Source organism: Staurois parvus, unplaced genomic scaffold, assembly GCF_062004578.1.
Source record: "Staurois parvus isolate SC_StPar_1 unplaced genomic scaffold, SC_StPar_1.0 ptg000222l, whole genome shotgun sequence".
Lineage (NCBI taxonomy): Eukaryota > Metazoa > Chordata > Amphibia > Anura > Ranidae > Staurois > Staurois parvus.
In genome coordinates this window covers 1,135,318-1,151,992 of record NW_028318018.1, presented here as the reverse complement: position 1 = coordinate 1,151,992, position 16,675 = coordinate 1,135,318, and the positions used below count along the sequence as shown (strand labels likewise).

The 16,675-nt window shown below is 47.0% G+C and overlaps 2 protein-coding genes across 2 annotated transcripts in view; one reads left to right on the top strand and one right to left on the bottom strand.

Annotated features, from left to right (window-relative positions):
- The window catches only part of LOC149460679 (uncharacterized), a 103,585-nt gene that overhangs the window by 7,608 nt on the left and 79,302 nt on the right, over window positions 1-16,675 (top strand). The gene's annotated exons all lie outside the window — the stretch shown is intronic.
- Window positions 4,622-6,923, bottom strand: LOC149460680 (uncharacterized). The gene has a single exon (XM_089679340.1). It carries the CDS (start codon window positions 6,911-6,913, stop codon window positions 5,663-5,665), a length of 1,251 nt encoding a protein of 416 aa, XP_089535466.1. The 5' UTR covers window positions 6,914-6,923; the 3' UTR covers window positions 4,622-5,662.

Here is a 16,675-nt window from a genome sequence, read left to right as displayed (position 1 = left end):
CTTTGTACATATCCAAAGAAAGCAGCATCTGTTCTGATCTCTGATGGACTCGATGGTTGAGGAGGATTGTGTGTCAGACATTGTCGGCTGCTTGTCTATAGGGAACAAAGCCCACTTAGACTTTATAAATGAGGAGATTTGGGGATAAATTCAGCCATTTAGATAGAAATTGGATGAGGATTTAGACATCGACATTTAGGAAAGAGATGGGATGGAGATGAGTCCAGGACGGGGTGTCCTTATCAGGTTTGATCATCTTTACTCCCCCCAGGATGAAGGGATTGGGGTTCATGGGCAGTTTTTTGGGGATCAGTTTGGGGCCAACAGGGAGGTCTGTTCTGTTTCCTCCAACTCTGCGCTGATGTTATCTCTTTTATAGATTTTATATTTTAGATGAAAACAGAGCCTCAGTCATTCCATAACAAACCTTCTAGTAGCAACAGATCCATGAGGCCAACAATTTCCTGAGAAGAATATGCAGCAACATTGCCACTGGAAGGTGGAAGGAATGAACAGAATCCACACGTTCCTACTAGACTCAAGCTGAGATGATACAAAGAGATCTTCACGTGTGACATTGATAAAGAAGAGCAGTCAGAAAAATGGGATTATAAAGAGCTGACCTCAGACATTCAAATCATACATAGGAATAGATATTGCTGAAAAAAATGAAAGGAAGACTTTTTAATCAGAGTCTACCACCAAGCCAATGAACCTCCTGGGATATTGATCTGGTCAGGTAAGTAGCAGAGGGGGTTGTTCATCAGATTCAGCTGCTTTGGTGTTAATAAAATTAACAACAGGTACACTAGATGGGCAAAAATGAGACGACCCCCAAAACAGACATGGTTTTACAGGTGGAGGCTGTCACAATCATGCACACAGAGATGGGCGCGGTCATCCATTCTGCTCCAAATAACTATATTTTGGTATTTCTCTTAAACTCCCAAATCAGTCTCTCTCCTCCGATTTCCCCCCTCCCTCAGGAACACGTTCAGCGTACCTTGCTAAGGGGCTGTCTATACAATCCTCTTGCCAAATAAGGCTTGGCTTGTCCATCGTGGGAAGAGATTTTGTGTAGGAAAAAGACGCAGTTAGTTCTTGTGAGGAGTCAGACAAGTGAGGACCGTTCGATAGAACATCTATCCGACAGAAAGCAAAGGAGAATCTCACGGCAACAACGAAACCCAATGAGAGACCAGAAATCCCTTTTTTAGCTCATCAGACTTGAAACTGCTAACCCCAGGAATGTATTTGGCAAGTACTTACTTACCTAAACTTCTTTGTGTTATCTGTTTGCTGTGCTGTATTGCTCTGTATATTTATATATATATATGTTACATCTTCTTCCTGTAAATATTTATACTGCACCCTTTTGACCTTTTAGTAATAAATCTTACTTTCTGAAAGTGTTGAATTGTTTCTATAGCTCTTAATTGCAATTTACGAGTCCCTGCTGTGGGCGGCACAGTGGCTTAGTGGTTAGCACGTCTGCCTTGCAGTAAATGGGTCATGGGTTCGATTCCTGACCATGCCTCCTGCATGGAGTTTGCATGTTCTCCCTGTGCTTGCGTGGGTTTCCTCTGGTTTCCTCCCACACTCCAAAGGCATGCTGGTAGGTGAATTGGATCCTGTCTAAATTGACCGTAAATTGTGTATGTATGAATGTAAGTTAGGGACCTTAGATTGTACACCCCTTGAGGGTTAGGGACTGATGTAAATGTTCAATATAGGTATATATGTTGAAAGCTTTGTGTAAATTGACAGCACTATATAAGTACCAAAATAAATAAATGAGTGTTTAACCCTCTGTGTAACCGGTCTGTAGAGATAGAGGTATACTGTCAATTAATCAATCATCCTAGTATATTGCTGAGTTTCCTCTTTCTCTGTATAAAAAGGAGGTGGTGGCAGTGTGAAGGGTTAATTGCGTAATTAACCTGACCCAGTAACAAGCGCATTCAGGCTGCCGGTACGTCGATATGCAGTCCATTAGCTGGAAAATTGTTGTGCTGGGTGTGGCATTGTTACGTACGTGACAGCACGGTTTTAGATTGGCTAGTCCTTTGGGCACGAGTTTGGTGAGAGGGGCTGGGGTCTGAAGCCGCGATCGTCACAGAGGCCACTGACATTTTTTCCGTAATCATATTTTCTGCCTGTTTTTCACTAGTTTGGCATTTGGCTAGGGTCAGTGTCACTACTGGTATCATGAGGCCATACCTGGACCCTACAGAGGTTGCACAGGCAGTCCAACTCCTCCAGGATGGCACATCAATATGTGCCATTGCCAGAAGGATTGCTGTGTCTCCCAGCACAGTCTCAAGAGCATGGAGGAGATTCCAGGAGACAGGCAGTTTCTGTAGGAGAGCTGGACAGGGCCATAGAAGGTCCTTAACCCATCAGCAGGACTGGTATCTGCTCCTTTGTGCAAGGAGAAACAGCACTGCCAGAGCCCTACAAAATGACCTCCAGCAGGCCATTAATGGGAATGTCTCTGACCAAACAATCAGAAACAGACTTCATGAGGGTGGACTGAAGGCCCGATGTCCTCTAGTGGGTCCTATGCTCCCTGCTCAGCACCATAGAGCTGGATTGGCATTTGCCATTGAACACCAGAATTGGCAGGTCCACCACTGGCACCCTGTGCTTTTCACAGATGAGAGCAGGTTCCCCCTGAGCACATGTAACAGACATGAAATGGTCTGGAGAAGCCGTGGAGAATGTTATGCTGCCCATAACATTGTTCAGCATAACTATTTTGGTGGTGGGTCAGTGGTGGTCTGGGGAGGCATCTCCATGGAGGGACACACAGACCTCTACAGGCTAGACAATGGCACCCTGACTGCTATTAGGCCATTGTCAGACCCTATGCTGGTGCAGTGGGTCCTGTTTTCCTCCTGGTGCGGCAAGTCCTGTTTTCCTCCTGGTGCAGACAATGTCTGGCCTCATGTGGTGAGAGTATGCAGGCAGTTCCAGGAGGATGAAGGAATTGACACCATTGAATGGCCACCAAACCTAAATCCAATAGAACACCTCTGGGATGTTATGTTTTGGTCCGTCCAACTCTGCCAGGTTGCACCTCAGACTGTCCAGGAGCTCAGTGGTTCCCTGGTCCAGATCTGGGAGGATATCCCCCAGGACACCATCCATCGTCTCATTAGGAGCCTCCCTCAACGTTGTCAGGCATGCATACAAGCACATGGGGGCCATACAGACTACTGAGTATCATTCTGAGTTGCTGCAATTAAATTTCAGCACAATGGACTCGCCTGCTGCATCACTTTTTCACTTTGATTTTCATGGTGTCTGAATTCAGTCCTCTGTAGATCGATCACTTTCATTTCCTTCAAATGATGGGGCGTCCTTACATTGCCCTGTCCATATCAGTATACATATTCAGCAAGAGACTTTTCCCCATTGAGATCTGATGGGTTTTCAAAGTGTTCCTCTCATTTTTTGAGCAGTATATATATATAAAACGTTTTCCATCATCTCAGTGGCACGCCCCATTGTAGGGCTGGACATGTTGGGTATCTATTGACTTGGCACAACCTCATCTTTTATATTTTACTAACAAATTGGTAAAATAATGTATTTGTGATCTCAAAAATTCAAAACTATCACCATTGTATTCTCCAGGGCCTCTGATTTCATGATATATATGTTTGGGGGTTTAACTAATCTTCAGGCCCAAAGTCTGCAGTTTAATATGTACGCAAAAGAAAAATGCTGAAACAGCTCTGGCAGTGAGAGGGTTAATGTGGGCTAGATGGGAGCACTCTGCTGGGGTCACACTGTACACATTAGAGCTCCCCCTAGCTGCAGCCTGGTAATAACATTGCTGGGAGGTCTATTCACTGCTACATACTTCCCACCTTTATAGAAACATATTCTGCAGCACAGTGGCTCAGTGGTTAGCACTTCTTCCTAGCAGCTCTAATGTCATTGATTTGAATCCCAACCACTTCCCTACCTGTCTGGAGTATGCATGTTCTCCCTGTGCCTGCGTGGGTTTCCTCTGGGTACTCTGGTTTCCTCCCACACTCCAAAGACATGTTGTAAGGTAATTGGCTCCTGTCTATATTGGCCCTAGTATGTGTATGTATGAATGTTAGTTAGGACCTTAGACTGTAGGCTCCGTAGCATGGTCAGTTCTGTAGCTGTGCTGGGAGCTCAGTCTGCTCTCCTCCAATCATCAGACTTGTCCTGACATCCCCCTCCCTGCACAGCCATTCACTGGGAAGACCAGTGAACAGAAGACAAGTGATCACAAGAATAGTAGTAAGGAGAATGTCACTTCCTGATATCATTGTTTACTACTAGTGAAATCTGTGAATGATCACCGAGGTCACATGGTACAGGGCTATTCCCAACAGACTTGTACCATGTGACAAGCTGTGACCAATCACAGCTCTTACAGTATTTCTCAATGGCTGCAGGAATGCAGCCAGAAAGGAGAAATGATTGATTTTACAACCTTTATGGGTGTAAAAAAGCATAAATAATAATAAAAAAAAAATAAAAATGTAAAAAATATTTTTGAAAATTTATAATTTTTGGTTGTAAACTAATTTGGGTTATTTTTTTTTTTTACTAAAAAGATATCTGAATACATTTTGGCTGATTTATGAAGAAAGATTGTTTATTTGCAAAATTTCATAAGAATAAAACTTTTTTTAAAATTTTTGGACATTTTCATTTATATAGCAAAAAATAAAAATTCCAGCGTTGAATAAATACCACCAAAATAAAGTTTTATCTGTCTCAGAGTGTGACCTCAGAGTGCGGGAGTGTGACCTCACGGTGGGGGAGTGTGACCTCAGGGTGCGGGAGTGTGACCTCAGAGTGCGGGAGTATGACCTCAGGGTGCGGGAGTGTGACCTCAGAGTGCGGGAGTGTGACCTCAGGGTGCGGGAGTGTGACCTCAGAGTGCGGGAGTGTGACCTCAGGGTGCGGGAGTGTGACCTCAGGGTGCGGGAGTGTGACCTCAGGGTGCTGGAGTGTGACCTCAGGGATTAGTATGGGGGCGTGTCTGATGAAGGAAACCAAGGGCTCTATTTATAGAACATTCATTGGACCAATGAGACAATCATTCCTCCAGCTGTGACAACATCTGGCCATATGTTAAGTAACACAGTGATTTCCTATGATCGCCGGCTCCATCTAGTGGCCACAATGAGGTGATTTTTCTGAAATATCTCCATCAGTAAAACTAGCCCAATATGATATTATGGCCACTAGATGGAGCCAATGATCATAAGAAATAAATATGGCCAAAACTGTTCCCAGCTGGAGAATGCCGGTCACATCCATTCAACATTGTTCTCCATAGACCTCCAAGTGTTTGTGAAATCTCCCACCACAAAATGTACTCAGCCAATCACAGGGCAGGACTCCATTTTTATTCTTCTACTGCTAGCAATGGCCAACCCGGTCCCACACTTCATCCATGTCTTTGGGGACCTCTGATCTCCTTATGAACTGTTTCTTCCATGATGAAGATCAGCCATGGAGTATATCTGAGGTGTATATCAGGGTGTGCTTCTTCCCCACATGAGAGCTAGGATGTCCAGCAACATTCATCTAGAAAACATTTCCCGCACTCAAGGCACTAATACACCTCCAGGGTTGTGTGGGACCCGATACACAGGAAGACAGGACTTCAGTGAGGAACATTTTCCTCACTCAGGACAGGAAAGTGGTTTCTTCCCATGTGAGATCTCTGATGCTTGTAAAAGTTGGACTTCTGTGAAAAACATTTCCCACACTCAGGACAGGAATATGGCTTCTCCCCTGTGTGAGATCTCTGATGTGTGGAAAGATTGGAGTTCTTTGAAAAACATTTCCCGCACTCAGGACAGGAATACGGCTTCTCCCCTTTGTGAGATTTCTGATGTGTGTAAAGATTGGACTTCTCTGAAAAAAATTTCCCGCACTCAGGACAGAAATATGGCTTCTCCCCTGTGTGAGATCTCTGATGTTTGTGCAGAGTGGACGTCTGTGAAAAACATTTCCCACACTCAGGACAAGAATATGGCTTCTCCCCTGTGTGAGATCTTTGATGTGTGTGAAGATTGGACTTGTCGGAAAAACATTTCCCGCACTCTGAACATGAATATGGCTTCTCCCCCGTGTGAGATCTCTGATGTTTATACAGTTGGTACGTCTGTGAAAAACATTTTCCACACTCTGCACAAAAATATGGCTTCTCCCCCGTGTGAGACCTCTGATGTCTGAGAAGTTTTAATTTTTCTACAAAACCTTTCCCACACTCAAGACAGGAATATGGCTTCTCCCCAGTGTGAGATCTCTGATGTATGGAAAGATTGGACTTCTTTGAAAAACATTTCTCGCACTCAGGACAGGAATACGGCTTCTCCCCAGTGTGAGACCTCTGATGTATGAAAAGTTTTGATTTTTCTACAAAACATTTCCCACACTCAGAACAGGAATGCGGCTTTTCTCCTGCATGAGACCTCTGATGTATGATAAGTTTTGATTTTTTTATAAAACATTTCCCACACTCAGGACAGGAATACGGCTTCTCCCCCGTGTGAGATCTCTGATGTGCATAAAGATTGGACTTGTCTGAAAAACATTTCCCGCACTCAGGACAGAAATATGGCTTCTCCCCCGTGTGCGATCTTTTATGCCTATTAAGTTTGTATTTAGAACAGAACCCCTTCCCGCACTCAGTACAGGAGAAGCTCTTCCCTGTTGGAAGGCCGGCCCGGTCCCGCACAGTCTGAGGTTCCTCAGGATACGAGGAATCCGATGGTCCATCTACACTGGGTGGTGCCGGATGGACATTGGAGGGAGCCGGGTTTTCTCCTGGACTATACTGTGTGATGTCCTCATCTTCTACTTTCCAGTCTGGAGACAAAGTGAGACAATCCTCGGAGGTTTTCCTCATCTCCCGGCCATGGACTAAAATACAAAGACAAAGAGGATTACTAGACAGGAGCTGATTGGTTCCCCCAAACCAGGACTCCACCCACATCAGGCAGGATGTAATGTACAACATAGAGTATATAGTGCAGGGGTCAGGAGTATGTAATGTACAACATAGAGTATATAGTGCAGGGGTCAGGAGTATGTAATGTACAACATAGAGTATATAGTGCAGGGGTCAGGAGTATGTAATGTACAATATAAATTATACAGTGTAAGGGTCAGGACTCATAATATTGGTATTCAGTAATCAGTGGAAGATTAAATGTTTACTGTAGACAAGTTGCAGAGATCCCACACCGCTGCCTCCCATCTCCTGAGACTGCACTCAGTGACTTGGGTCTGAGACACTACAGACATATCCCTCCACCCGGCACAGCCAGCAGACCACAGAGCAAGGAACCCTGGGAGAATTGTTCTGTCAGAGATCCTGTTAGCCCCAGGATAAGGGGTAGAAGACCCAATATACATGTCCCAGGTCAATCAACACCTATTGTGAACATCAACATTTTGCTGCCAGCTGAACCCCAGAACCTCCATAAATCCAGTCTAGAGACATAAATTGTGTCTGCAGCACAGAGAAGGAAGATTATCCGAGAGAAATCCAGGAATACAGGACGGGGAACACAGCTCAGGAAAGTGACCAGGGGATTACAGGCTGATATCACCCAGTCCCCGCCCTACTCTGGACCAATCAGTGAGCAGTATGGGTGGAGGAATGGATTTAGTGTTCATGACCCACCTGTGCTGATCTCTGTAGGAGTGTCCTCCTCTATAAATGTCCCCGTTATTCCATCCTCCTCCATAGACTGCTGATCATCCCTCACATACGCCTCTTCTTCTTCTGCTTTCACCTCAAATTCTATATCGATTGGATCTCCACTCTAAATCAAGGAAATGAGAGAAAATATCATCTGTAAAATATAAGGTCACATAAAATATCCACACATTGTCTCCACAAGTCCATGTTCTAGATGTTCCATCCCACCAACCTTGTAATAGTGAGGGATGGTGCGACCTTCCTGTGTGGAATCCCAGGAATACAGAGGACGGGGACATCTCTCTGGTGGGTTCCTGGTATTAGGTGGCTCCATCATATCCTTGTGTCCTTCTGAAAACTCCTCCATCACTCCATACTCCTCATCCTCCTCTTTATACTCTTCTTTAACATCAATATTATCATCCCCGAGGATTCCACTCTGAAAGATATAATAAAACATTCATTGTAACAAACATGCTGTGTATAAATCACAACTACCAATAATTGTCATCATCTACCTGATGATGGTGAGGGATGGTGTGACCTTCCTGTGTGGAATCCCGGGAATACAGAGGACGGGGACATCTCTCTGGTGGGTTCCCATGACTGGATCCATCTGTAGGAAACACACACACTGACTGAATCCATTGTTTCTATGTGTTTATCAGATGATGGGGGATCTAGGTGGATCCTCCCTACTGCTCTCTCCTTTACAATAAAGTCTCCTCTTACCCGGTGATGTGAGGGGCGGCTGATTGTCCATCATGACGTCCTTGTAGAGATCCTTGTGTCCTTCTAAATACTCCCACTCCTCCATGGAGAAATAGACAGTGACACCCTGACACCTTATAGGAACCTGACACACACAATGATACAGTCACCATCCAGACACATCCCTTGTCTGTTACTGGAGAATGTCCCAGAATTCCCGGCACCGCTCACCTCTCCTGTCAGCAGCTCAGTGATCTCTCTGGTGACTTCTAGAATCTTCTTCTTCTTTCTCTCTTCTATCAGGGAGGGAGGTGGAGGCAATGTGATGTCATATGATCTCCAGACTTCACAGGAGGAAAACTCTACATCTGAACACAAATAGTCACATCAAATGATATTCCCAGAATCCTCCTCACCTCTCCATTCAGGTCTCCATTTTATTAAAGCCCCACTTCAGGCTGAGGTATAATTCCCCCCCACAGGACCCCCACACTACGCAGGGTATAGGCTTGTTGCAGCATTCTGATGTCATTACATACAACACAGGACCAACAGTCCCACTTTACATGTGAGGATACCAAGGGGCCCCCACATCCTAAGAGGATCAGAAAAATGCCAGATGGAGGGCCATTGGGGGGAGGAGCTGTGAGGTCAGTGTGATGTCATAGGATTCTCTGACTCTGGATGGAGGGACATTGGGAGGAGGAGCTGTGAGGTCAGTGTGATGTCATAGGATTCTCTGACTCTGGATGGAGGGACATTGGGAGGAGGAGCTGTGAGGTCAGTGTGATGTCATAGGATTCTCTGACTCTGGATGGAGGGACATTGGGGGGAGGAGCTGTCAGGTCAGTGTGATGTCATAGGATTCTCTGACTCCGGATGGAGGGACATTGGGGGGAGGAGCTGTGAGGTCAGTGTGATGTCATAGGATTCTCTGACTCCGGATGGAGGGACATTGGGAGGAGGAGCTGTGAGGTCAGTGTGATGTCATAGGATTCTCTGACTCTGGATGGAGGGAAATTGGGAGTTGTCAGGTCAGTGTGATGTTTCCTCCCCCCAGGGTCACTGCAGGTGTGGAGAAAAGCTGTGTAAGAGGATATGGAGGAGAGATGAGGAGGAGATCCAGGAATCAGGAGAAAGGTCAGGGCAAGCAACAGACGAGCGCATCCAAGAGACCAAGCCGGGGTCACTACACAGAAAATCAATCCAAGGAAACAACAGGCAGGACGAGGAATAGCAAGAAGGAGCTGAGAGACAAATGAGAATATTGCTCAGCCAATGGGAGATGATCTCAGCATGACTTCCATCATGAAGGAGATGAGGGGGAGGGGAGGAAGTCACTGAAGGTGACCATAGATCCATGGAAATTCAGCTGGTTCAGCAGGGATCGCTCACATTTCCATCCATGTGTGGCCACTGCCGGATAAAAGCCACTCCCCCAGCGGCTGCAGCCAATAGCTTCAGTGCTGATCTGTGTATTCTGAGAGTGGAGGAGCCCCCCATTGTCAGAATCCAATGTGTGGATGGGGGAATCACTTCAGTTTTTATGCTCATCCCGCTGGCTGAATGATAAAACTGAACCATGTAGGCCAGCTTTGGGAGCAAGATATAAATTATTTTATATTATTATTATACAGGATTTATGGCACCAACAGTTTGCTCAGCACTTTACAATATAACGGGAGACAATACAGCAACAATACATTTCGATACAAGAGGGTTAGGAGGGCACTGATCCTGGGAGCTTACAATCTAGGAGGGAGGGGCTGGTGGTACAAAAGGTAATAACTGTGGGGGATGGACTGGTAGGAGGAATAGAAGATTCCGTTATTGGCTGAAGGCAGGATAGGCTTCCTTGAAGAGAGAGGTTTTCAGGGATCGCCTAAAAGAGAACATAATAAGTGATAGTCAGATAGATTGGGGTAGAGAGTTCCAGAGGATTGGGAAGGCTCTGGAGAAGTCCTGGAGACAAGCATGGGAGGAAGAGACAAGGGACCTAGACAGCAGGAGGTCGAGAGGACAGTTTGGGTGATATGTAGAGACAAGATCGGTGATGTAATTTGGGGCAGAGTTATAAATGGCTTTATATGTTATTGTTAATGTTTTGAATTTTATTTGTTGGCCAATGGGAAGTCAGTGGAGGGATTGGCAGAGAGGGGTGGAGGACACTGAGTGGAGGTCAGAGGAGGGATTGGAAGAGAGGGGTGGAGAACACTGAGTGGAGGCCAGTGGAGGGATTGGCAGAGAGGGGTGGAAGACACTGAGTGGAGGCCAGTGGAGGGATTGGCAGAGAGGGGTGGAGGGCACTGAATGGAGACCAGTAGAGGGATTGGCAGAGAGGGGTGGAGGACACTGAGTGGAGGCCAGTAGAGGGATTGGCAGAGAGGGGTGGAGGACACTGAATGGAGGCCAGTGGAGGGATTGGCAGAGAGGGGTAGAGGACACTGAATGGAGGCCAGTGGAGGGATTGGCAGAGAGGGGTGGCAGATACAGAAGGGTTGGTAAGGTGGATGAGTCTGGCAGCAGCATTCATGATAGACTGAAGAGGGGATAGCCTGCGATGAGGTCGGCCAATGAGGAGGGAGTTACAATTGTCAAGGCGAGATATAACAAGGGACTGAATAAGTTGCTTTGTGGTTTCCGAGGTTAGGAACGGCCGTATCTTGGAGATGTTGCGGAGGTGAAGTCTACATGATTTGGACAGTGATTGGATTTGGGGGTGAAAGGACAGATGGGAGTCTAGGATTACACCTAGTACCCTGGCATGAGGGGAGGGACTGATGATTGTATTATTGATCTTGATGGAGAAGTCGGGGGAGGGGGCACGGGCTGGAGGGAATACTAAGAGCTCAGTTTTGGAAAGGTTGAGTTTGAGGAAGTGGAGGGACATCCATGCCGAAATGTCTGATGAAAAACAATGGTGAACCATCTGCGCTACCCTGAATAAACTATTGTTCTAGGAATGGGTTGCTGCTACCTGGCTATACACCTGGATAGAATGGGATCAAAATTATAACAAAATTGGTGCTGCGCTCCCACACTTGTACTTATATAAATAATTACATCAAAATGAGGTTTCAGTGACACCCCTAGTGACTCCTCCTGAGTGTAATTATCACAAACCCAATTCTTCATATTATTATACAATCTTATACAGTGATGTTTGATAAACCATATGAAATAAAATATAAATGTGCAAAACACATAAAAACACAATACATAAACCCACTTGTGTCCCTAAACAGGGTGAAATCACAAACCGGTACTAAACCACACGTGATAAAACACTTGGTATAAGTGAATGCCCAAAGGTGCAGTGGAATGACAAATGGCACTATTGTGCCTATAGAAACAACCAATAGGACGGTCAGGATAAATGGACCCTGACTATAGGACAATCTACATGGACTATAATGAATCCTTCAACATAAATGTGTGACCACCACTCAACAAGTGCCCACATGTACCAAAGTTTATATTTTATTTCATATGGTTTATCAAACATCACTGTATAAGATTGTATAATAATATGAAGAATTGGGTTTGTGATAATTACACTCAGGAGGATTCACTAGGGGTGTCACTGAAACCTCATTTTGATTTAGTTATTTATATAAGTACAAGTGTGGGAGCGCAGCACCAATTGTATTATAATTTTCATGCCGATATGTCAGTTAGTAGGTTAGTAATGCGAGAGGAGACTGAAGGGGTGAGGTGAGGAGGAGACTGAAGGGGTGAGGTGAGAAGGAGACTGAAGGGGTGAGGTGAGGGGTAGAAAGATAGATTTGTGTGTCATCAACATAGAGATGGTACTTAAAGCCATGGGAGTTTATCAAGTGACCAAGGGAGGTGTAGATGGAGAAGAGAAGGGGTCCAAGGACAGAACATTGAGGGACCCCTACAGAAAGAGGAAGTGGAGATATAAATATATATATATATATATATATATATATGAGGAGCTATAGGTAATGCTGAAGTCTTGGAGGCCAAAAGAGGAGTTTTTTGAGGAGGAGGGGATGGTCAACAGTATCAAAGGCCACGGAGAGGTCAAGTAGTAAGAGTATGGAGTAGTGGCCATTGGTTGGGATGAGTATGGAGTAGTGGTCATTGGTTGGGATGAGTACAGAGTAGTGGCCATTGGTTGGGATTAGTATGGAGTAGTGGCCATTGGTTGGGATGACTATGCAGTAGTGACCATTGGTTGGGATGAGTATGGAGTAGTGGCCATTGGTAGGGATGAGTATGGAGTAGTGGTCATTGGTTGGGATGAGTACAGAGTAGTGGCCATTGGTTGGGATGAGTATGGAGTAGTGGCCATTGGCTGGGATTAGTATGGAGTAGTGGCCATTGGTTGGGATGAGTATGCAGTAGTGACCATTGGTTGGGATGAGTATGCAGTAGTGACCATTGGTTGGGATGAGTATGGAGAAATGGCCATTGGTTGGGATTAGTACAGAGTAGCGGCTATTGGTTGGGATTAGTACGGAGTAGCAGCTATTGGTTGGGATGAGTACGGAGTAGTGGCCATTGGTTGGGATGAGTACGGAGTAGTGGCCATTGGTTGGGATGAGTACGGAGTAGTGGCCATTCGTTGGGATGAGTACGGAGTAGTGGCCATTGGTTGGGATGAGTACAGAGTAGTGGCCATTGGTTTTAGCAGTTAGTAGATCATTAGTGAGGTTTAGTAGGGCGGTGTCAGTGGAGTGTAGTGAGCGAAAGTCAGACTGTAAAGGGTGAAGAATGTTGTTGTCGGTGAGGTGGGAGGAGCTCAGGCGATTGTAGACTAAGCATTCTAGGAGTTTAGAGGTAAATGGCAGCAGGGAGATGGGTCTTAAGTAGTTCAGGTTGGTGGGGTCCAGGGAGGGCTTGTTAAGTATGGGAGTTATATGCACATGCTTTAGAGGGGAGGGGAAGGCACCAGTAGAGAGGGAAAGATTGAAGATGTGAGTGAGGGAGCATAGGATGGAAGAAGAGGGTGACCGTAGTAGTTGTGAGGGGACAGGATCCAGGGGACAGGTGGTGAGACAGGCTTCTTAGAAAACCTTAGTGACCTCTTCGGTAGTAGCAAGGTCGGAAGAGGAAAGTGTTGAGGGAGGTTTAGTATACGGTATGCTAAGTGGGATGGATGTCTGTGCAGTGGTGATGCCCCTACGAATTGCATCAATCTTGTTTTTGAAATGATTTGCAATCTCATGAGCAGTGAGTGAGGTACTGGGTGGAGGTGGAGAAAGTAGAGAGTTAAAAGTAGAGAAGAGACGATGAGGACTGGATGACAAGGTATTAATAGGCGTGACAAAGTCGTCTTGTTTGGCAGCATGGAGGGAGGAATTGTATGTGAAGAAAGCAGATTTATATCGGGTGAATGCTTGCTGGGATTTGGTTTTACGCCACAATCACTCCAGCGCACGACTATGTCACTTAAGATGTCTGGTGTGGTCAGTCTGCCACGGATGTAATGGTCGGGGCCTGATGCTTCGTGTTGTTAGAGGAGCAAGTGAGTCCAGTGTGGATGATAGTGAACTGTTGTAGACAGCAGTGGCCAGGTCAGGGCAGGACAGGGGAGAGATTCTGTCATAGAGTTGGTCAGTTGCAGAGTGGAAAGGAGCCGGGTTCAAGTTGTGAAGGTTTCTGCGGGTAATTGTTGGCTGCTTGGAGGGATAGGTGTTTGAAGACGAGGAGACTGTGAAGGTGATGAGATTGTGATCAGAGAGAGGAAAGGGGGTGTTTGTGAGGTTGTAGGGAGTGCAAAGATGGGAGAAAACAAGGTCTAATATATTCCCATCAGAGTGAGCGGAGGACGGTATACATTGTGTTAGGACAAAGATCAACTCATCCCCCTGAAGGGATTCATATACAGATTACCTCCTCCGCTTCCACTTTGCATCTACTTCAATCACTCTCCGCTGGGGGGCTTTGTATCCATATACCAGATGTTCTACATGACTAAATCTGCAATCAATGTTACTGCAAAATCAAGCCTCTATGGAAGACAGGAAGTGATGTCAGGTACAGACAGGAAGTGATGTCAGGTACAGACAGGAAGTGATGTCAGATATAGACAGGAAGTTACATAAATAAGGAAGTAGAGAGGAGACATTCCTGGATCTGGCGGCAGAGGAGGTAATACATTATTATTATTATTATTATTATTATTACATGGAGTTTATATAGCGCCAAAGGGTTTGCTCAGCGCTGTACAATAGGGGGGACAATACATGAAACAGTACAACAAAAACAGACAGCGTACGAGGGGTAAGAGGACCCTACTCTTTCCAGCTTACAATCTAGGAGGGAGGGGGTAGTGGTACAGTAGGAAGTGGCTGAGGGGGATGAAGTGGTGGGAGGAATGAGGGAGAATGGCCGTTAGGTGAGGGTGGGGTAGGCTTCCCTGAAGAGATGGGTTTTGAGGGAGCGCCTGAAGGTGGGGAGGGAAGGCGACAGTCTGATGGATTGGGGTAGTGAGTTCCAGAGGATGGGGGAGGACCTGGAGAAGTCCTGCAGTCGTGCATGGGAGGAGGAGACCAGGGAGCAGGATAGAAGGAGGTCCTGTGAGGAGCGAAGGGTACGGGTAGGGTGGTACTTGGGGATCAGGTTGGTGAGGTAGTCAGGGGCAGTGTTGTGAACGGCTTTGTAGGTCAGGATTAGAAGTTTAAATTTGATGCGTTGGGCAATCGGGAGCCAGTGGAGGGAGAGGCAGAGGGGGGTGGCAGAGGTGGAGTGGGTGGTGAGGTGGATGAGTCTGGCAGCTGAGTTCAGGATGGTCTGGAGCGGGGAGAGCCTGCACTGGGGTAGGCCGGTGAGGAGGGAGTTGCAGTAGTCCAGGCGTGAGATGATGAGGGAGTGTACAAGAAGTTTGGTGGTGTCTGGGGTGAGGAAGGAGCGTATCTTGGCAATGTTGCGGCGGTGGAGCCTGCAGGTGTTTGCAAGTGATTTGACATGAGGCAGGAAGGAGAGGTTCGAGTCAAGAATGACGCCAAGGACTTTGGCTTGCGGGGCGGGAGTGATAGTGGAGTTGTTGGTGATGATGGATAGGCTGGGGGGGGTGCGGGCAGGGGGAAAGACGAGGAGTTCGGTTTTGGAGAAGTAAAGCTTGAGGAAATGTAGCGACATCCAGTCTGAGATGTCATTTAGAAGGTGAGTGATGTGGGCGGAGATAGTGGGGTGAGGTGAGGGGTGGAGAGGTAGATTTGGGTGTCGTCAGCGTAGAGGTGATAATTGAAGCCATGGGAGTGTATGAGTTTGCCCAGGGAGGAGGTGTAGATGGAGAAGAGAAGGGGTCCAAGGACAGAGCCCTGGGGGACCCCAACAGAGAGGGGGAGGGAAGGGGAGGTGGCACCGTTGTAGGTGACACTGAAGGAGCGTCGGGATAGGTATGATGAGAACCAGGAGAGAGCGGTGTCTCTGATGCCAAGGGAGAGTAGTTTATTAAGGAGGAGGGGGTGGTCGACTGTGTCAAAGGCCGCAGAGAGGTCCAGGAGAAGGAGGACAGAGTAGTCGCCCTTGGCTTTGGCGTTTAGTAGGTCGTTAGTGATTTTGAGGAGGGCAGTTTCGGTGGAGTGTAGGGGACGGAAGCCAGACTGTAATGGGTCAAGGAGGTTATTGTCTGTAAGGTGGGAGCTTAGGCGATCGTAGACTATGCGCTCAAGGAGCTAGGAGGTGAGTGGCAGCAGGGAGATGGGTCTGAGGTTGTTGGGGTCCGTGGGATAGAGGGAGGGCTTTTTGAGGATGGGGGTGATATGTGCGTGCTTTAGGGGGGAGGGGAATGCGCCAGTAGAGAGGGAGAGATTAAAGATGTGGGTGAGGGAGTGGATGAGGGAAGAGGGGGGGGACCGGAGGAGTTGAGAGGGGATAGGGTCCAGGGGGCAGGTAGTGAGGCGGGCTTCTGAGAGGACCTTGACGATTTCCTCAGTAGTAACAGGGCTGAGGGAGTGCAGTGCAGGGGGGGTTACGGTGGGTGGGGCCTTGGGAGAGGTGGAGGGCAGAGGAGGGGGGAGAAGAAGGGGTGACGGGGGTGGGGAGGCTAGGTGGGGGGGTAGATTGCGAGTTGACAATGTCCTTACGGATAGTGTCAATCTTGTTACGGAAATGGGTGGCAATCTCGTGGGCGGTGAGTGAGGTACTGAGTGGAGGAGGGGGGGGGAGAGAGCAGGGAGTAGAAGGTGGAGAAGAGTCGGCGAGGGCAGGTGGAGAGGGTGTTGATCAGGTTAACAAAGTAGGCCTGCTTGGCGGCATGGAGGGAGGAGGTGTAAGTGA